Source organism: Orbicella franksi, chromosome 10, assembly GCF_964199315.1.
Source record: "Orbicella franksi chromosome 10, jaOrbFran1.1, whole genome shotgun sequence".
NCBI classification, from domain to species: Eukaryota; Metazoa; Cnidaria; class Anthozoa; order Scleractinia; family Merulinidae; genus Orbicella; species Orbicella franksi.
This window is the reverse complement of record NC_138154.1, coordinates 20,262,082-20,284,709: the sequence shown is the minus strand read 5'-3', so window position 1 is coordinate 20,284,709 and position 22,628 is coordinate 20,262,082. Positions and strand designations below refer to the sequence as shown.

Below are 22,628 nucleotides of genomic sequence, written 5' to 3'. Positions count from 1 at the left end.
TGGCCTAGAGGAAGTTTGGGTCTGGTCACCGACAAAAAAAATAATAATAATAATAAACCAAGGGTAGATTATGAACCGCACTCGGCCCATGGCCGTGCAGTTAATAAAATGTATGAATATATAAAAGCTTAATCATTTAACAAGCAATTTATTAACTATCTACTAACTACCTAACTAACTAGCTAAATAACAATCTAACTAACTAACTAGCTAAGTAACATCTTTACTAACTAACTGTCGATGTTAGCCCAGGTGGTAAAGGGGCGCTCTGGGTCGAAAACCTTATCTTTATAAAAAATATCACTGACACTCTCGACACTATTGCTTCGATCAAATTGGCTTCCTGAGTATATTATTAGCAGGTGTTTGGTCGCGATATCCCAACAGTTTCTCAAAAACGATAGAAATCTATACCCGATGCTTAAACTACTGTGATTATCGATTTTAATCAATTAATTTGCTTAATCAATTGACTATTATTGATTAAAATAGAGTAATATTGATTTAATGATTGGGTTTCCGATGATCGATTTCGATTGATGCGTTACGTCAGGACGTAACATGTCGATTATTTCGATAGTCGATAAAAATCGATCATTGTCAATCGTTGTCGATACTAATCAATCGACAAATATCGGAATTCGATAAAAGTCGATCACACAATTTATTGTGATTATCGACTTTGTTCGATTCTGATTGATTTTGATCGATTTTGATCGATTTTGATCGATTTCAATCGACAAGTATCGGAAATATAAAAAACGATGTATGGCGTAGACATACGTAGGTTGCGGACTGGTACAACAGTCACAGGTGCAAGGAGAAGCAAGGGGCATACAAACCCGGCGAATTTAGCCAACCTAGCAGAGAGGGAGTAGAGTTGTAGCAGCTTGAATTTTTCAAATGTTGAACTAAGTAAAAACACTGATGAATAAAATGTTAATTTACTTTACTTTACTTCTTAATTACTTTATTGGCCTCGATTTTTTCCCGCATCTAGTCTAAATTTTGACCCGTTCTGTCACCCCGAAGCACGACTTCGAATTCCCAGGATCTCTCATCTCCCCGCCTAGAGAGACCCTGGGAACTAGTTTGGTTTGAGTTATGTAAAAGATCGCGATTTAGTTCAGCTGAAACTGTTAATCGATCATTTCTCGAGGTAATTTAAACATTTTATTCTGTAATGAATAACAGACCACTTCGCTGTTCAGGTTTTCATTTAAGTTTATTGCCACACACATTTACTTAAGAGCTGTTTACACTCAGCATAAAAAAAAGTCACTGGAGGTATTATTGGTTTGGTTACTTGAATTTCGCAGCTGATTGAAACATTTGTCTGCATTTTTCTCGATAAAATCGATAATCAGTTGAACATCTTGTGATTATCGACTTTTATCGACAAATTTAACTTGTCGATTGACAATTATCGACAAACATCGAGTACTATCGACTTATCGACTACGTTTTCGATGATCGACTTTGATCGACATGTTACGTCCTGGTTACGTCCCGCTGATAAGCTCAAGTCGAAAGTGAAAGTGTTTGTTGTCTGATTGCAGATCTTGTTTCTGGAACTTTTAACCTGCTAAGTTGTAGTTTACAGTACGGCTAAATCTAAATATTTGTTGCTTTGGAGATAAAGAAAGAATCTGGCTTTAAAATGAACTTAAGAGCTTCGATCATCAAAACATAAGCTTACCGAAGCTTACCTATGCTTACCTCTTCTGACTATCCAGTGATGCGGAAGAGATAGAGCGAGAGGCAGAACTTCAAGTCAGGTAATCACAGCTTAAGTTTTCACCAACCACCCGTGAATACGGCAACTTATATCTTCGATAACGCACTGATCAATCTTCTCAACTCTCAGCGAGTTCGTTTATCGCCCAGACCGCCAGTAAACGCAGGTGCAGTTCACAACGAAAAAATGCAAACTGTGAAGCCAACTCGTTTCCAGTTACATCCGCGCGTTCCCTGATATTGCGTGACTTAACAGACATATTTGAATTTAGTGTCACGCGAGTAATTGAAAGTTTTAAAAACAACAAACAAGTGTAAACTGTATATTAACAAAAATAATGGTGCACTATATCGCAATGCAACAGACACAGATATAATGAGGGTTCTGTTGCCCATTTTAATTTTACAAAATAAAGCCCCCAAGGGTGATTCCTTTTTGTGCATAACGGCGAACTCGATTTTACAGAATAAGCTCTCAATTAACAAGCTGTCAAGAGTCATTAGCGCATTTTTGACACTTGGTAGTTATAGAAACTGAATAATTGTTTTCACGTCATTTCTAACTCGAGATATTTTTTCGCACCAATAAACTGAATCGTTTCGTTTGTGACTGGTTCTTCTCAATAGATCCACGTCGACATTTCAAGGGGACGGTAGAGCATAAACCAGGGTGTGCTCGTGTATGGTGCTAGCCCCGTTAATCCGCCTGCTTTGCAGGTTAATAGAAGCCCTCTGCGCTTACTCTCAAGTGGAAAAAGCAAAACAGATAAACTTCCTTAGACCGAGGAAAAGAAACAAACAAGCCCAAAGAAGAAAGAAAGGGCCCATTTTTATGTAGGAAAGAAAACAAAACACCTTTCTAACGGCCATAAAGGCTCTTTAAGCTGTCTGCACTTTGAATCGCTATCGACGGTGCTTATCGGTACATTTGCTGGCTTTTCTTGTCTTGCCGCGAGTTTTTCTTTTACTTTTGGCTGCTTTTGCCTGTTTTAGTGTCTTTCTCTTCAATGCGAGCGACAGTGAGATAGAAAACGTGTTGCAATGCGATTCTTTTCCCGGGAAATCCTGATCCATGGTCATTGACGCCAGGAGGTCCTGTTGTTCCATTGGTCTGCGATTTCATAAGGCGAGATAATCTCCTGGCCTGGCGCGAGTTGCTTACGAACCGCTAGCCCCGGGGGGAGGGGTACTCCCAGAAAAATTGGCTGGGGGTGTGCGACCTGCTTCCCAAAACCCTTACCCTTTTATGACCAAAATCTGCGGTACTCCCTACCCTATTTATGACGTGACCAAACATTTCAAACCCTATTTATGACCTGACCCTTAAATCAAAATCCTGTTTCACCCTGCGTTATAATTAATTCCCAAGTTCAGAACAATGTTACATTACTATAAACATAATTTTTGAAGGGCTTTTGTCGATTTTCTTTTCGATGATGATGAAAAAGTGGCTTCTTCTTAAAAAATACCCATATCAAGCTTAGAACGCAAAAACCATATCCTATTTATGACCAAAATGGCCAAAATCAGCCAAAATCGATACCCTATTTATGACCAAAACGGCTGAAAAACCATAACCTTTGGGAGCGCACATACCTATATAGCCCATATAGGGAGTACTCCCCACCCCCCCCCCCCCCCCCACTCCGGGCCTCTAGCTAAAACCTCGCGTTTGATTCTGGGAGAAATACATCCACTTTATAGGGTATGCAGATTTGACGGAATTTCATGAAATTTGATGTGATATAATGCGACGTTGCGCCTTCGATAAACGCAGATTTCGATATGATATTGCACACAAGATTTAGCGCGCGCAAATGTCCCATAGAATTATTTTCCTAGAAGCAGAAGCATTGTAAAGCTTCGGGGTGTGTGCGTGGCGTGCTGTTACGGTCAGGTTTGTTCGTGTGTGGGTCGCACACGGGCATGTATGTATCACGCGCGCGTGTGTGGCACTTCCGGCGCTCGCGTGTGTGCAAGTACATGTGAAAATGAAGTGTAAAAAGAAAAATGGTACATTTCATGTTTATTACCCTCCTACCATCGTATGTTGCTTCTATGTATTGGTATGTAACCAGTGTATTCGTAATCGTATGTAACCTGTATGTTACCGTATGTGTTTGTATGTATCCGTCTGTTACTCGTGTGTACTCGTATGAATCCGTATATTACTCGCATGTGTCCGCTTGATAGAGGTGCCCGTTGAATACAGGTATTTTTTAAAGCAAATCTGGGGGGAGAAAATGGGACTTGTGCTGCTGCCCTCTTAATATGAGGTCCGCTTAATACAGGTTTGACTCTATTATGAGATTGTATGGTGAAATTCATATCAGCCTACCGCGAGGGTCTCCAAGAGGTTTTACGAGGATCCGGAATTCGGGATTTTGCAGGAAAAAGAGAGCGAAATTGGGGATTCTAATTATGAACGGGGCACGGGATTTAGGGATTTTACGAAGCGGGAAACGAGAGATTTCACTTTAAAGAACCAGTTCTTTAAAGGTTCTCACAAACGATAGATCATGTCACATTAACAAGACCTAACAAGCTGGGCAAAATCATGATATCCTCTTGAAAATTTTCAGTGGTATCTGTTCAGTCTGCAAATTTATGGCTCATACAAATGTAACCTTTTCGTTTCGTATGACGTTTGTTGTCGTTGTGAATAAACGTCTATTGTTTTTGTCCTCCTCGATCTCTGTTACATTGTCCACAACATCTCGTTGAACTGAAACGAGTATCACTCCTAAATTAAAACTATAAAAAGTCATTCCAGGCCACTCATTCAACAAACTAATGCTTTACTTACACCGCAGGGCAACAGACAATAAATGAAATTCACTTGAAAGCTTGTCCATGATACTCTGATCTTTTCTGTCTCTTCAGCCTCGGCTTCTTTCGCGGCTCTCTCGGAGACGATTTGCTCAAAATATAACCTTCTTGCCCTAAGTTGAGTTAGCTGTATTTTCATCCTGTAAGTGTTGTTGGCGTTTTGACAGAAAAAAGACATTCAAGAAATTAGCTTAAAATTTCACACATGAAATAAGGAATATTCTGTTCTATTTTGTGTAAACATTACATCCAGGCAAGAGATGATTAAGGATAAGTGAGACCCTCCTGGGATTTCGGAAACTGGGAGTGCTCTGAAAATAATTTGTGGAGGCGCGGTGGCCATTTCCAAACTACCTTTAGCCTCTTTCTCAAAGCAAGTCTTGGTGCCCATCCTTTCATATGAAAATGGGATTTCACTCACATGCAAATTAAACTCATTTTCATATAAATTCTTGTGCACCAGGCTTCGCTTTTTTAGAGAGACTTAAGACAACTCAGAAATGGGCTATTCAAATCATTAAAAATTCTTAATGAATACTTATTTTCAAGTTAGGAGGAATACGCTTGTTTACAACAAGAAAATCGTGAACGGCAAGTGGTAGTAAGACAAACAGCTGTGATGTGATGTTCAATTATTCCCACTAATGATGTAGCCATAACTTCTCCTCACCTCAGTAATATCAAATAACAATATGTGGGTTATGAGAATAGAGCCTCGTCATCTCCTTGATCTTACGTTGTAAACTGACCTGTGTTAACTCATCCTGTAAGCGAAATTCTCCCAACTGAAATGATGGAAAACGTAGGAATAGGCGTAAGAAGAGTTTTGATTTTGATGTGACACTTGCTTTCCTGTCATGTTGGTTCATACCACGTCTCGTCACTGCAGTATTTTATATGAAACGCCAAGTGAGACACGCAGATCAACCCAAGGAATGACTGCTAAACAATGACACGAGTCTTATTTACATTTTTACTTTCAAGCAACTAGATGTGGTTTATAAATTTTATGATTCCATCATTATTTTGTGGCAATAAAACATTTTTACTTCAGCACTTTCTTTCTAGAGGGAAACATTCTGGTTCCATGACCTCTCAAACTTTTATGCAAGCAAATCAGGCATTGAACCAACGACTTGTGGAAATGCAGAAATCAAATGAAGAAATGCAGCAAATGATGGAGAGCTTGAAACAACAACTGCAGCAGAATCAGAGCAGACAGCAGGAGGTTAAAAAGCCAGGATTCCTTGATAAAGCGCTGCAAGTCATACCGGCTTTGGCGGGAGTAGCTGCTACCCTACCAAAGTGTAGCGTTATGCAAACCCTAATAAGTCGTCCATGAGCTTAAAAATAAATCTGATCCGGTTTGGCCTGCATCTTCCTTTTCACTGGTAGCACGTATTTTGTAACGACTTCAATTATCATTGGTTACGAGTACAGTGGTGCACCCCGCAGGCTTTTACAAATGGGTCTCCAAATTGACAGTGATTTCGTCTTTTATTGATTTTATTCATATCTTTTTTGCATTTTTTCAAATTTTTATTGTCCTATAAACATTTTTTACACCGCCCCATAAGCTATATTAGCTTTAAAACCCATCGTGTTTAAATAAAAGATGTTGCTTTTATTGCTGTTGTTGTTGTTGTTGATTCTATAGTTACTTTGTACTGTAGTATAACTGACTTGAATGTTATCTTAAAGAAACAGATTAAACGCTATGATGGCATTTAGATTATTTTTCTACAAATTAGTCTACGTTGCCAAACTTTGCCAGCCTGCGCTTCGGGTGGTTGTGGGGTAGCGCTGGTGTCAAACTTAACGTCTGAAAAATGTCATTTGTAAGTCCATCACCCTAACAGAGTTGTGACCGTTGTGTTGCGTCTTAGAAAAGACACTTTACCCTCAAGGTATCTCTTTCCCACAGGTGCGTAAATGTTTACTTACGACTACCCGACACTGAAAAACACAGGTTGTGATCGATGATAGGTAAGTAAAATATACGACTAGTTCGTTCCTGCTCACAAAAACTACATGGAAACATGCAAGAGGTCCTTGGCTTTTCTGTTCTTGTCTGGATCAGACGAAGAATTCATTGCAACGAAGACCTTTGCAGCGTACAAGAAAATAGAAAATGCGCGACTGGGGGCTTTCCAATATTTCCAAACATACTTGAGTGTTTCTCTAAGACAGTATAAACATAGAGCGACCAGTACAGTTTTAGTGTCATTGATTAAAGACCTCAGAAACAAAGGCCAAACGTAAACATCAATCACCAATTTATACTTAACAGTTGGACTGGCCTGCGGATAGCTAGTGCTAGTCTAGGCGGGCCAGGCTATCAAGATATCGTTACAAATCTAACATTGTCCTCTCATCCCGGGTATGATACAAGAAAACCCTTTGCTGTATCAGCCTTAACATTTCTGTTGTCATGGAAGCTCTCTAGAACCGCTAATTTCATTGGATCTTGTTAGCGCGAAGCTCTATTACACCTTTTGCTGTTCATTTACAGAAAACAAACATTCATTTGTGTCCAAATTTCTTTCATTATGGTCATTAAACTCTCATTAACACCAATATGACCTTCATTTGCGCGTGAGGAACGTTCAAGAAAAACATTTACATATGCATTAACATTCAAAATCATCAAAAGAAAAACAATACCTTCATCTGACATTCATTGACTGTAAATGTATTTTCATTTTGGTGGAAAAAAAAAATTCGTTATCACGAAACGACAATCATTTACACTTTACGACATTCAGTTTTCAACAAAAGACTTTCAATAACACAATTTGCATGAGAACTAACAATCAATTGCATTATTATGCAACCATATCCATGAAGGTAACAATCTTTAATGCGGCGAGACAAACATTACAGCCATAATAACATTTATTTTTCAAAGATAGAATATCAAATTCGCTGAACGATTTATCCTTCAATTGCCTCACTAGTAAATAGTAAATAGTCTTCGTTGACATCTTCAAAAGCCCCGACTATCCTTTCGCGGTGTTCAAATGCGATTCTATTTCTTCGTGGCATTTCTGGACAAATCGAACTGTCACTACATGTACATGTACATGTATGTCACACGGAAACTGTAGTGCGCCCTCTGAGTTGTACGCAAAAAGTTTCGTAAGTGGCCGAATTTATATCTGCAAGGCGAGGATTGTGAAATTATGATTTGAAAAAAGTACATATGGTCCCTTGTTCTATAATCAAATTTTCGAGGAAAATTGGGCGAGATTCTGTTCAAAAGAATTACGCTAATGAGCGATTGTTTTCTCTTAACGTTAGGTGAAAACACGGTAATGTATGTCTCACCGCATTTAAGATTGTTACCTTGCATGATTTTGAATGTTAATGCATATGTAAATGTTTTTCTTGAACGTTCCTTACGCGCAAATGAAGGTCATATTGGTGTTAATGAGAGTTTAATGACCATAATGAAAGAAATTTGGACACAAATGAATGTTTGTTTTCTGTAAATGAACAGCAAAAGGTGTATTTTGAGGCTAGGGTCCATTGTTACTATTGTTTTCATATCATTTTCTCAGCCAATCCTATGAGACGTTCCGAAGAGCTTCGTGGCGACCCCAGCATTTTCACAATTTTGATATAGTACAAGACAGTTTATTACTCACGTCTTGTATGCGTAGATTTGGAAACTTCAGTTTTGACCAAGTTAGAGAAAACACTCCACTCGGAAGAGTTTCTTGGTCATGTTCCTAATATGTTCTTCCACGTTCTTGCATAGCAACATTTTCCGTTCTTTTTTGTCATATGAATATAATACGAGTGACTGTTTAGGTCAATGACGTTTCCACAGCTGTCTTGACTTCTCCGAAAATCTCACAAGAGTTTCGCTAATTCTATAATTAAGCAATAAAGGACTTCCGCGTTTACAAAGCCTCGTTTAAATACGAGGGAGGGTCGGAGAATTGAAGACAGTTGTACAAACCCCCGACTGGGTCTAAGCAGTTTCCCTTTTCGAAAAGGGAAACTGCTTTAATAGTTGTCGACACTTAACACTCTTATGGGGAAGACTTTCATGCTAGGACACATATATTCGACACATATATTCATCACCCCATAAATGCCAACCGCAAGCAAACAATAGTAAATAAGAGCAAACTGCGGGGCAACTATATGGGTGGCCTACCATGAATTATATGCCCTCTAATGTGTGGAATGCTCACATCGGGCACAATTAGTTGCCGATAACATTTAGTTGCCGACAACTAAATGTGTAGTCTGTAGAGGCCCTTATCCTCCTTCAGAAATGTGAAATGTCATTTTCCATGCGTATTAGATTTAAAACAGAAATCGACTGCATCTTTCAGACCTTTCTCAGTTACCCAGAAATCACTTCCGTTTTGGTAAACGTTTCAGAACAGTAGATCTCGAACCACCATTTTAAAAAAATAGACAAGACCCGAACGGACGGGTTTCAAACAGGGTTGGGCTACCGTGAAACATTGGAATTATCCTTATCCACATAGCCGCCCTTAATTTGCCAAGGACACTTTTTCTTTCGTAACAATAATTTGATCTCAAAATGTAACTGCACATTTTTTATTCATCTTTATTTATCGCTGACAAAGAATAACATTAACATATGTTTATCAACGAAGGTTCAACAAACACACTAAGGCCCCGTCGACACTACGCCGGAGATATTTGAAAACGCAGCTTTATTTCTACGGTAAGGCCTACCATCCACACCAATCCGTCACGAAAACGCAGCTTAGGCCTACCATCCACACTAATCCGTCACGAAAACGCAGCTTAGGCCTACCATCCACACTAATCCCTCACGAAAACGCAGCTTAGGCCTACCATCCACACTAATCCCTCACGAAAACGCAGCTTAGGCCTACCATCAACACTAATCCGTCACGAAAACGCAGCTTAGGCCTACCATCCACACTAATCCCTCACGAAAACGCAGCTTAGGCCTACCATCAACACTAATCCGTCACGAAAACGAAGCTTTTCGAAAACGCTCTTCAAACCGGAGGAGTTTATAAACATCAGCTTTGCGTTTTAGTGTGGACGGAAAACATTGTGAAAACGGAGCTTTTCGAAAACGATGGCGTCACGACAATTATGTGATTTCTTCCTTAAACACAAATCTAAAATGACCGATGATTGTTGCCTTTTCAAATTTCTCCAACGTAGTGTGGACGAGGCCTTATAAAACGGCTGTACATTTTTAACCTTTTTTTCCTCTGGCTTCTTTGAGTTAACCACTGGATCCAAACTGAAAGACTAATATACCGCTACAAACTACCTGCAGTCATGTTCTTCAAACAACCCTAAACTGACAGTTGAATGTATCTTCAATATTTTCGTACAACTAACAGATTTAAACGGTGCTGGGGAGGTTTGCAGACTGTTAGTCAACTTGAACCATTTCAGAGCTGCTAACTGTTTTCTTACATTTTCTATAATCCTCCTTGAGGAAAATTGGTTTTAAGTCAATGCGAGTATGATCAGCTTAATCATTCTCATAACCCGTCTGGTTCAATTGACTATAAGCAGGTAAGGAAAAGCTGGCAGCTGATTAGTACTGAGAACTAAACGGTTAGAATGAGTTTTATGATATATCTCCCTCTAGCACACTAACACTACAAAAAATCATATGTCTGTACACAAAACTAAAATATTACTTACAGTTCAAACACACGAGCACCAATTCTTGCTATTCATGTCTGTGATAGCCTCTTCCAGGCGTTCATTTAGTTGGGGCGCAGCACGAGAAACGACGCGCGAAAAAATAAATTTAAAAGCGCGGTGAGAGGAAAATTTACAACTGAAAGTCTTTTGCATTAATTTACTCCACATTACGATACACTACTGTTCATCTGTAGCATCATGATCTGTCAATTCGTAGACCAAGTGTTAATTGATAAACGTAACGTATCTGACCACTTAGAAAACATTCATTTTCTCGCTCAATCAGATGTAAACCAAAAAGACAGCAGTTATACAGCTGCAAAAACCCAAACCACTCGTGATTTGACTGACGTAACTTTTCCTGGCCTAACCGACAAGACATGCTCTATACTGCGTTCTGATCGGCTTAGTGCATCATTTTCAATTTGCTCTGTTTCATGAAAAATGTCTCCATTCAAAATATATGCATGGATGATAAAACTGTAAAAGTACACTACCCTAAATAGACCTTTCCCGCATTCCAACAAACAATGGCGCCGAGTCGAGGTCAGGGTGGACAAAAATACAGCAAATATACGAAAATGTCCATCCCAACCTCGCTCTGGTGCTATTGTTCGTACGCACTGAAGTGGAATGCGGGAAAGGTCTATTACATGTACCATCTAGTAAATGATTTACAATTTAGTACTATCAAGTTCTGTACAGACTCAGTTGTTAATTGATAAGCAACAATTTTATAAAATAAATTCTCAACGTTTAATTACATCACCAGGTTTATCTTTAATCTGTTTGGAAACACTCTTATAGCTGTTTGACACAAGTACAACGACCTTCTAATTACCCGACTGACCACGCCTTACAAAAGACATCACAAGACATCAATCTTGACGGGGGCTGTGCACGTTACTAACGAACTGATTGTAAGATGGCGTAGGACGCTTAAAATCAACTCCAAATAATTAAAGCCATATCATTGGTTAGAAAACAACTTAGTAATAAACAAGTGTCAACTCGGTAACTTAGGTTTAATTTTTTCGTATCGCTCAAAAAAGGTTTTTGTGTCCAACTGTATGTGACAACGAAAAGTGAGTATGGTACTATAATTTTGGCAGGTTTTACGGCACTTGCATCAAATCTTTATAATTACACGCGCTACTGAAAATGGAGCTCAAAACTTTTTGTTGCTTTCATTCTGTGTTGTAATCTCACTTGCCAATTCCTTCAGTTGTGTACTTGCACCCTCCTCGATCTAGCCCTTAGCTGCCAAGTTTTTATCGTTTTAGGTATTTTGCTCGACTTGGATCGAAACTACCCTGTGAGGTAGCTTTACACGTGCTCACAATAAAAGTGTTCACCATGATTCGGGCAAAGCATTTCCTAGTGCACGTTTTGCAATGAAACATGTTTCATTCGTGATTATATTAAACATGCTTCGATCTGGTGCGAACGCAATACACCACTTGTGATTTGAACCATTCCTTTCACCAGGTTAAAGTAGGGCAAAGTTATTTCAGAAAGCAATGTTAAGAAAATATCTGAAACACCTTATGAAACATTTCACGGACGTGACTTGCACAAAAGAAAACTAAAAACAATAAAATGACTTTCGAATGGCCCATCTAAAAAAACTTTTTCGTTTCAATCTTACACAATCCTGTTCTCATTCCCAGAGCAGCCTGTCCCTCTTAGCCGGCGGGGTCTGGCACGAGGAAAAGAAAATAGACCATTTTACAGTTGTCTGCTCAATGACCCCGACTTTGAATGACAGCGAGGCTGGAGTTGACTTTGTTTTGAAACAGAACTCACTGCTTTTGTTGTGTAAAACAAGTTGCTGTAAAGCTAACTAGGTGCATTTACATGACAAAAGCAGAGAGGTCTATATCAAAACAAGGTCAACTCCAGCCTCGCTGCCATGCATAACGAGCCAGACGTTCTTAGCAACCAAAAAACAGACCTGGGATCCCGTGGAGATGTAGGACTAAAAGTGCTACATCTCCACGGGATATCCAGTGGCTTACAACATTCCAGTGTAATCATATCCCTGTCGGTGATCGTTTATGTTCCACAAAACGCGTCACGTTTTGCACGAATGTTTCATAATCCTAAAGTGTGAAATTAAATTTACTGTAAGACAATTCCATCGTGTCAGAAAGATACAAAACATTTTACTAGTCGGCGATTCGGGAAATCGCGCGACTGACGTGAAGAATTTGGATTAAAAGAAAAAATGACGTTGAAACAATGTGTTTTCTAGGCTGGGGCGCAAACGCCAGTTTAAACCTTAGACTTTTTGATACATTTCTTACTCTTGTAAAGCTACGGAGCACGTATAGATGAAACGTTTTCGCTAATCTCAGTTATCACTGTTATTCACTAAGCGAGGGGACTATGCCCAGCAGCCCAGAAATGTCCGAGAGTCAGAAATGTTCTCAGATTTTCCGCGGAAAGCCTAATTGAAACCTGTTTAGGGTATTCTCTGTATACATGTTTGTTGCTTAGCGGTTCCAAAAATAATCTGAATTTTCTAGTATTCGAATTCGAAGATCATGTGCACCGACACTTTGAAAATCAGTTAATGTTATGGACAGTCAGGAAATTATCTCAAAAATTATGTCAAAGTTCTCAAGAGCGATAAAAATCTCGAGTACATGATGTAATTCTTTACGAGAAATGCCGAGCGATTCTGGAAACAGCACGACGGAATAATCACTATCACGAGTTTGTTACATATCCCGAAGCACTCAGCAACTGTATTGCATGGACTTCAGCCTGGATGAACCAGAAATGATATGTAACATGTTCCTATAATGTCACGCACGACGGAAAAGATAACTATGACGATTTTGTTACATATCCCGAAGCACTCAGCAACGGTATTGCATGGACTTCAGCCTGGGTGAACCAGAAAGGATATGTAACATGTGTCTATTATGTCACGCACGACGGAAAAATAAGTATAGCGATTTTGTTACATATCCCGAAGCACTCAGCAACTGTATTGCATGGACTTCAGCCTGGATGAACCAGAAATGATATGTAACATGTTCCTATAATTTCACGCACAACGTAAAAATAACTATGGCGATTTTGTTACATATCCCGAAGCGCTCAGCAACTGTATTGCATGGACTTCAGCCTGGGTGAACCAGAAAGGATATGTAACATGTTCCTATAATGTCACGCACGACGGAAAAAATAACTATGACGATTTTGTTACATATCCCGAAGCTCTCAGCAACTGTATTGCATGGACTTCAGCCTGGATGAACCAGAAAGGATACGTAACATCTTCCTATAATGTCACGCACGACGGAAAAGTAACTATGGCGATTTTGTTACATATCCCGAAGCACTCAGCAACGGTATTGCATGGACTTCAGCCTGGATGAACCAGAAAGGATATGTAACATGTTCCTATAATTTCACGCACAACGTAAAAATAACTGTGGCGATTTTGTTACATATCCCGAAGCGCTCAGCAACTGTATTGCATGGACTTCAGCCTGGGTGAACCAGAAATGATATGTAACATGTTCCTATAATGTCACGCACAACGTAAAAATAACTATGACGATTTTGTTACATATCCCGAAGCACTCAGCAACGGTATTGCATGGACTTCAGCCTGGATGAACCAGAAATGATATGTAACATGTTCCTATAATTTCACGCACAACGGAAAAATAACTATGGCGATTTTGTTACATATCCCGAAGCACTCAGCAACGGTATTGCATGGACTTCAGCCTGGATGAACCAGAAAGGATATGTAACATGTTCCTATAATTTCACGCACAACGGAAAAATAACTATGGCGATTTTGTTACATATCCCGAAGCACTCAGCAACTGTATTGCACGGACTTCAGCCTGGATGAACCAGAAATGATATGTAACATGTTCCTATAATTTCACGCACAACGGAAAAATAACTATGGCGATTTTGTTACATATCGCGAAGCACTCAGCAACGGTATTGCATGGACTTCAGCCTGGGTGAACCAGAAAGGATATGTAACATGTTTCTATAATGTCACGCACGACGGAAAAAATAACTATGACGATTTTGTTACATATCCCGAAGCACTCAGCAACTGTATTGCATGGACTTCAGCCTGGATGAACCAGAAAGGATATGTAACATGTTCCTATAATGTCACGCACGACGGAAAAAATAACTGTGGCGATTTTGTCACATAACCCGAAGCGCTCAGCAACTGTATTGCATGGACTTCAGCCTGGATGAACCAGAAAGGATATGTAACATGTTCCTGTAATGTCACGCACGACGGAAAAAATAACTGTGGCGATTTTGTTACATATCCCGAAGCACTCAGCAACGGTATTGCATGGACTTCAGCCTGGATGAACCAGAAAGGATATGTAACATGTTCCTATAATGTCACGCATAACGGAAAAACAACTGTGGCGATTTTGTTACATATCCCGAAGCACTCAGCAACGGTATTGCATGGACTTCAGCCTGGATGAACCAGAAAGGATATGTAACATGTTCCTATAATGTCACGCACGACGGAAAAGTAACTATGGCGATTTTGTTACATATCCCGAAGTACTCAGCAACTGTATTGCATGGACTTCAGCCTGGATGAACCAGAAAGGATATGTAACATGTTCCTATAATGTCACGCACAGCGGAAAAATAACTAAGGGGATTTTGTTACATATCCCGAAGCGCTCAGCAACTGTATTGCATGGACTTCGGCCTGGGTGAACCAGAAAAGGATATGTAACATGTTCCTATAATGTCACGTACGACGGAAAAATAACTATGACGGTTTTGTTGCATATCCCGAAGCTCTCAGCAACTGTATTGCATGGACTTTAGCTTGGATGAACCAGAAAAAGGATATGTCACATGTTCGTATGATATGAACGAGCGAGGGAAAAAGGACGATTTTGTTGTTGTTTTTGTTTCCTATAGTGTCACGCGTTACTGAAAAATTATGTGGTTTTTGTAAAATATCCTGTAGCACTCGGTAACGTAGAAATACTGCGAGGACGTTTGCGTGGGAAAACCAGAGCGGATTTATAATATGTGGCTACATGGTGATTTCACTATACAACTGGATTCGTCTTTCAGAAAACTGGTGTACCATGGACTTCAGTTTAGGGTCTAACCCACGAATGAAAATAGTGATTTAACATTTTAGTAGCTATCTAGTCCCCATTCAATCTAAAAGCATGACAATGGGTGTAAGTTATGATACAAATAAAATATTAATCGGAAGACTTAACTTGGTGCGTTTGACTTGTTGAGTTTTGAAGCTGTTGTCTTGATTCGATGCTCTGGGAGGTTGGTCACGGGCAGCGCAACCTGAAAACACTTTCTGGTTCTCTCTGTCGTTTTTGGGCGAATGAATTCATGTATAAATCAATCGTGGCTGGCGGTTTCGTTTGGTTTTCAACAACTGTTTTATGGTTCAAGCGAAAACCAATCCAAATGTATAGTCAGGGCAGCTCCTTTGTTTCCCTTCCCGTGAAAAGAAAACCCACGCGCCTTCTTCAACTCCTCAAGGCAAATTCGATTGGAAACTGGCTCAATTTCGCACAAATGCGTCAGAGAGACACCATACCTTCTAACTCAGAGGCACATCTCGTTTTGTGTCCGTTTTCAACGACCGATGACGGGTTCATTCGAAGTCGAAGTCTTTTTTTTTATATATGACCGCGCAATATTCCCGCGTTATGAAAATTTATTATAAAATATCAATTATGTGGCCAGATCATATCTGAAAATAACCAGGTTACTTTTGTACACAATTACTCTCACTGAAAGCAATTATCGCTAACCACAGTAGAACCGCAAAAGTCTTGCGATGACAGCAACCTAACAGATAAATGACCTCACCCCATAGCAACCGGACCTGGCGAATTTTTGAGCTTCCGGTTAGCTCTGGCTCGTGATGAAAGACCAGGTCACCCAGCAAGACAACTGTAAAATGGTCTATTGTGGAGCAACTGATTGCGCCATGATGGCATGACAACTTTCGAAGCATTCATTACTTGTTGATTCTAAGACGAAAATCAGACTTAACGAATACTCCAACGAAGGATTACATGGAAACGGCACTTGTCCCTACACTGCACTGAATCGAGGTGAATAAAAACGTTTCCATTGCCACAAGGGTGGTCAGTTGAGTAACTTGAAGAACGTTTGAGTAAACTAATTTAATTCATAATTTGCAGGTTTCTTTATTACAAATTGAAACTTTTATGATGCATCTAACCGTTTGATTCTGCTTCCCATTTGATCTCTTACTCATCAGCAAATGCGTAACCTCGAGCTCGTTGTTCTAATTCAGCCTCTGTACGCAGTCGATAGCTACCATTCTCGGGGACCTATCGATGCAAAGAAAATTGGCAAACACAAACAATTAGAACTGAAAAACGTATTCGGCATGAATGAGTTGTTTGGTGACTTGAAGCCAACTCCCCTAGCTACATTGGTTTCCTCCTGGAAAAGCCACAGGCTTTTCTTTGTCCTTGACTGCATTTTTGTTTCGTTTCCTAAGAAATTAAATGGTACTGTTTTCAGTTCATGGGTGAACTATTCACATACTGCAGGTAATATCCAATCAGAGTTAAGTTCGTAGCCGTTAATGTAAATACGGTGGCAAAATCTCAGCCAAAATTCGGTGCATCGCAACAAAATGTGGCATTTGCAGCATTTCAATTGTTGCCTTGTGCGAAAATGGGGAATTGCGATTGAAACTCTCGTTTCTCGTTATAATATAACACAAGAAAACTACGAAATGGACTTCTAATAGGAAGGGACACCGCCACACCACGCGACTTGTCCACCAATGCGATATTCTAAGCCGATGGAAGCAGTTAGTTTTGTTTAGTTCAACAAAGAAATGGTACTGTTTTCCTTTTCAGAGTGATTTATTGACATAGTGAGTATGAATGTTATCAAGGTAACACTTGTAATTCACAAGGTCAACATGTTCAGCAAAAGTAAATTGTTGAAACCAAATTTAATTTCGTGTCACGGAAGCAAAAGGAACTTAAAATGTCATACTGGTAGAAATAGTTGGCGACTGAAATGGTTCAAGTCAGACTGAAACGATGTTTTCTAGAGAAACGAAGATATCTGTTTCCGTCCTTGATTAAATGTCATTAAGATCACAACTACGGCGACATAATTTTGGTCCATCAGAAAACTTGTCAGGAATAACAATCCTGCCCGTTTTCTGTAACTGTTTACGGGAAAAGACCACGCATGCACATGGAGCGCTTGGACGATTCTACAGGTACGATATATTGTGGAAGGTAACTAATTCATCATAACGTATTTTAATCAACGTTGCTATATTGCGACATTTCCCAGATGTAGTTGAGTTTGTCAAATTCTCCGCCACGATTCGAGTAGCCTTACTTCTAAGAGCGCGCTTTTGAAAATAACAAAATTTGTATTTTGACGTACCGCGGCATTTGAAGAGCTGGTTCTCATGAAAACACCGATAGCATTTGTATTTTAGCTTCATAATATTGAAGCAAAAGCGGGGAAATAACTGCACAATTGTCGTCACACATAAGACGTCCTTTTTGAAAGGAAAAATATGTCACTGACAACAAAACGTAGTGTCGCATCCATTCGAATCAAGTGCTGCCTAACACAGAAATGGAAAAATTATGTGTCGAATGCTTTTGCCTCTTAGCTTTATTTAGCCTCCCACACAATAATTTGAATTTAAAAATAAAAAAAATTTGGCGAGGCCGTGCGGCTCGCTTCCTAAAGGTTTACCCTATTAAGACCAAAATCTGCGATTTTTCTACCCTATTTGTGACCTGACTCTTAAATTAATACCCTGTTTCAGACCTGCCTTAGTTCCCTTGTTCAGAATGATGTTAATGGTATTGTGAATGGCTTTAGTTGCTGGTCTAATCGATAATGATGAAAGAAGTAGCTTCTTCCAAAAAGCATACCTAATTGAAGACTAGAGTGCAAAAACCACACCTAGTTTGGGACCAAAATGACCAAAATCGATACTCTACTTTTGACCAAAATGTCTTTAAAAACTCTATGCTTTGAGGCTGGACATAAGCCGAGCCGATGTAAGGGGTACCCCCCTCCCCTTGGGCATATCACAAGTAAATGCATTTCGAAGTGTGTTGACTGTAAAAACTGATACATATGTAGACAAATTAAATTAATTAGCCCTTTCTCGTTTACAATACGATCAGTACTACACCTCGTCTAGACGAAAAACCGTAGGCTCTGGCAACTGAGCAGATCAGTACGGCGCAAAGTGGCGCCTTAATATGAACACAAATTCCCCTCACCCCAGGACTTCTCACGCAAAAATATCATCAAAACCCCAGCCTTTCTCAGACTTTGAGTATCTTTCCGGAAACGAAAAACTATTTCCCTCTGAGAAATAGCTTCTTGTTGTGTCTTCAAACATAACGATAGCCCATAAACTAACGACAAGCACCTCTTATAGCACAAGATATGACAATTACCCATGAAGTTTCTTCGATGTTTCTATTGCATGACCTGGGTACATGACGTATCCTTTGGTGTGTGATATGTTTTAACGTGTGTCGAGAAACAAGCGTGAACCAATCATGGAACGCATTTCGAACCTCCACTATGACGAGTGACGATGTCAATTCCATCAACGACCAAATGCTTTCGACGAATGAAGACAATCTTCACTACAAAGAGCTTTCACCTTCTAAATTCCGTTAGGGATTTCTTAAAGGTGCAAAATTTCTGCCGACTTTTGTAGCTCACCGACATGTAGCTGCAGGCCAAATAATTCAATCTCACGCCTAAACACGCCTTTGGACAAACTTATCACGGCCAAGTGAAAAGTTTGAGCTATCATAGTCCTAATCATATCTATAACAAAATTCTCGATCGCGATTGGTTCTCCGCGGGCCTATTTGTCACGAAATCGGTAATCACGTGAGTGTCCAATTATACAGGTATCGAATTTGAACTTTTTGTAATTGGATGCCTACGCCATTCGCACGTCAATTACGCGCGCTTTAATGGCTTCTTTCTTAATGTTTCCTACAGTTTTTTAACTCACGAAAAGCGCTATAAACCTTTTCGCTGAAAAGAAATTCAGAAGACATTTTTAATTCCGAAATTTGTTATATATACGATTACTTAGAAATTGGACCTCATGTCTTACAATTCAGGGGGTAATCGTGCACGTAATTTCAAATCGGCCTCGCGCTTCGCGTTCGTCCGATTTTGAACTCACTCGTACGATTACTTTCTGAATTGTACGACATGAGGTCCAGTTACTATTACTACTGAAGTTACACACTTGAAAATAAATATTTAAATTCGAACCAATGCCGGAAAAGATAATTCCATGTAAAATGACGGTACACTTCTTCAAATTCTTAGTTTTTGCAAGGAAATGTACTGGCGACAGCGTTCTGTTTGGCGGATGGCACCGGTAAAATGCAACATCGCAAATTTTCAGAACGTCCTCGGAAATGTTGGGATACGTATGGGTCTCACTTGAAAGTTTTGGCAGGTCCAGGTTAAATTTCTTACGCCGGTGACTCGGTCACTATTTTCTCTATAATTGCCACAACAAAGTGATCCCTCTGTTTGGAACGACACAAATTATTGTAGATTGGTTCATGGCGTAGTGTGCTTGATTAACTAAACGTAGAAAAAGGTTATCTCTAGTACTGTGATGTGGAGCACCTTATTGGTAATTTAGTTATTTCAGATGGTCGAAATAGAGGTTGGATACATAAACTGGAAAACAAAATGGCGGCCATGGTGACGTAATTTATGACGTTATGATAGCTTGAACAACTACAGACAACACTGAAATAATATCTAAGATACTAATTATTCCAAATATACGCCCAGGCAAAAATTCGTGTGCCTCTAAGAAAAGAAACATCTAAGAAAGGAGGGTATTGGGGGTAAATTGAAAATTGGATTTACAAAGTGAAAGCTACCGTTCTATCCTTGCTATCATGCATTTTTATGATGCTTAATAGTCAAATATTAAGAATATACAAGTTTCGTTTGTTCCCGTAAAGTGAGCCATACAAGCACCTCAGCTGATGAACTATAAGTGGGCACTAATTTAAAGGAGGTCACTCCAAAAACCGTGTATTTTTTTCTATCACCAATGAAAAGTTCACAGTTGAGTTATTCACCGTTGATTTAGCTTCTGAAGTGCATGCGATCCCAATGAAAAAGTGAAAAGTGCGACACTGGGAGCCGCCATTTTGAAAGGATCTTGAAGGCCAGGCCGCATATCTGTGACGTCATTCCGTCCGAGAGTGTGTTTGTTCTTTTGAGCTTTAGTATACGGCTGCTCTTGAAGCCAGAACGTGCTAGTGATTCCGCGTGATAATAATAATCAAGTTGAATTGAATGATCGGTTGGAAAATGCTCTGTGGTGTACTTGTGAGAGATGTGCAACCATACCGATGCAAAGAGAACGTGTTTGTTGCCGAGAACAGCCGGAGCAGGTCACCAAGATGGAAGGTACATTTTGCAGTACAATTGCAATGGACGCAGTTAGTGGAAGAGGAGGTTTATTTTCAATTGTAAATTGCTCTCAGAATTGAACTGGTGGCTTAAATAAATCCCCAGTTTAGCGCTTTTGATCTGATTTGTCTTCATTTTTATGTTACTGGCGGTTTAATGCGGAGGGAGTTTTGGTATCACAGAAACTGACGAGTTTTCAATGGTGTGTTTAAATCGGGCGGATGCTTTCCACCTCGCAAGTCTGTGTTTTTACTCATAAGATTTGGATACTTCTTGCTCGTGCTCTTACGTGTTTGCCTAGGTTTTTTTACACTTATGGACTACGTGGACTCTAGCTTGTGAAATACGCGGTGACTTTACATGTAAGATGCGAAGTGAAATCGACGTCTCTGACGTGAAATGTGAAATTGACGACATTCCTTAACAGTACCTAAGATTTTTTGTGAGAATTTTAATTTGTATTGTTGGAAAGCTAAGCATATGTAATAACTATAAAAAACTATATACAACTTTTACATGCGTAAACCAGCGGAGGGAAAATTGACTCTGCAAGTGTGTTTTTCGTATCGCACGTGTCGTGTTTACTGGCATCGTTACTTGACAAAGCATGCAGTAAGATTACAGCTTCATTTTTTACCGTAGCACTGCTTTCGTTAGCAACTGCAATTCCCAAAAATAATGTGAATGAAAAAAAACTGTCCTTAATTAATGATAAATTGTGTTGATAAAATTGAAAACAAATTGCAACACATTTCAGACAAAATATTATTTACATGCGGATATGGGATTTCGCTGTAGCAGGACTTGTTATCGGTAATTGTCGATACATAGATAGGACTGATGTACAATTAAGTACTTCTTCCGATGTATTTCAAATCAAATTAGACAGCATTTAAAATTTGTAAGTATTTTAACTCCTCCCTGGCTGTCAAGGCCGATTATTAAACACGCTCTGAGTTTTCGGCTCACACACAAGATTTATAAATCGAAAAAATGCTTTTTCGATAAAAGAAAACCGAAGCGGGTTAGTCTGACATGTAATTTTAAAGAAATCTGCAGGGCATTTGAAGTTCCTACGGTACCCTGAGAAATTTAATAAATTCACCCGAAAATATGCGTGCAGTCGCTATGCATCAATGAACACGAAAACACGAAAAACCTTGCGTCAGCCTACGAAAAATAATGAATCAAAGCTTGCAACATGGAAGCTCTTTTATAAATACTGGTAAGACTGGTAAATGAAGAATTGAATTTCATTCAGCCATTTTCCCTGTCATTATAGAAAAAAAGCGGCAAACTGACTGATAAATACATGCAAAACCCGTGATTCACGTCGTTTAAGCGTCTTTTCGTGAAAATATATTATGCCTGAAGGGTTGAAAATTTTTGGCGACTAAAATACTTGTGCTGGTGACCAAACCTAAAAACTTAGGGGCCAGCTGGCCCCAAGGTTTTTTCTTGAAATTCGAGTCCCCGTCCAGCGAGGAGCTTCAATTTCTTGCGCAGAAATAATATTTACCAAATCAAGTCAACGACAGTTCTGCCGAACAATTTTAAAAATGAAAAGTATAACTGATAGCTACCTCTTTTCGTTCCTTGCGATGCGCCGTTCGCTTGCAATGCGTGCCTTTACAAGGGCCTTCCGTTGAAAAATTGTCGGAAAGCATTTTTCAGTGACCTACTTCTTGTGTTTCCACCCACAAGCTCAAATCGGTGTTCAGTTTTGAAACAGTCGTCTGTGAAATGCGCGTTGCACACATACACATTTTTGAGTTTTTTTGGCATGAATCTCTCATCCCGACGTAGCTGTTCGAACCACTTCTTTGGCAATTTTTTGTTCTTTGCAGGCAAATTAAGGAAAGTCACTCCTCTTTCCC

The 22,628-nt window shown here is 39.5% G+C and overlaps 3 protein-coding genes across 6 annotated transcripts in view; 1 reads left to right on the top strand and 2 right to left on the bottom strand.

Annotated features, from left to right (window-relative positions):
• Positions 1-5,230, top strand: part of LOC145500774 (guanylate-binding protein 6-like) — a 40,386-nt gene extending 35,156 nt beyond the window's left edge. Inside the window, exon 10 of the mRNA XM_081480314.1 lies at positions 5,120-5,230. Within this exon, the coding sequence (XP_081336440.1) occupies positions 5,120-5,191 (72 nt within the window). The 3' untranslated portion in view covers positions 5,192-5,230. The remainder of the gene's footprint in view (positions 1-5,119) is intronic.
• Positions 1-22,628, bottom strand: part of LOC145500761 (NLR family CARD domain-containing protein 4-like) — an 87,713-nt gene that overhangs the window by 23,003 nt on the left and 42,082 nt on the right. Inside the window, exon 1 of one of the 3 annotated variants that reach the window (XM_081480289.1) lies at positions 1,710-3,369. The exons of 1 other annotated variant lie outside the window; for it this stretch is intronic. The gene's annotated coding sequence lies outside the window, so the exon portion shown is untranslated. Of the gene's footprint in view, positions 1-1,709; positions 3,370-22,628 lie in introns of those variants that run through there. One more of the 3 variants, XM_081480287.1, reaches the window with a different exon arrangement.
• LOC145500760 (NACHT, LRR and PYD domains-containing protein 12-like) overlaps positions 14,708-22,628 on the bottom strand; it is a 29,255-nt gene continuing 21,334 nt past the window's right edge. For both annotated transcript variants that reach the window (XM_081480285.1, XM_081480286.1), the window contains exon 4: positions 14,708-16,610. In XM_081480285.1, the coding sequence (XP_081336411.1) occupies positions 16,527-16,610 (84 nt within the window). In that variant the 3' untranslated portion in view covers positions 14,708-16,526. The remainder of the gene's footprint in view (positions 16,611-22,628) is intronic.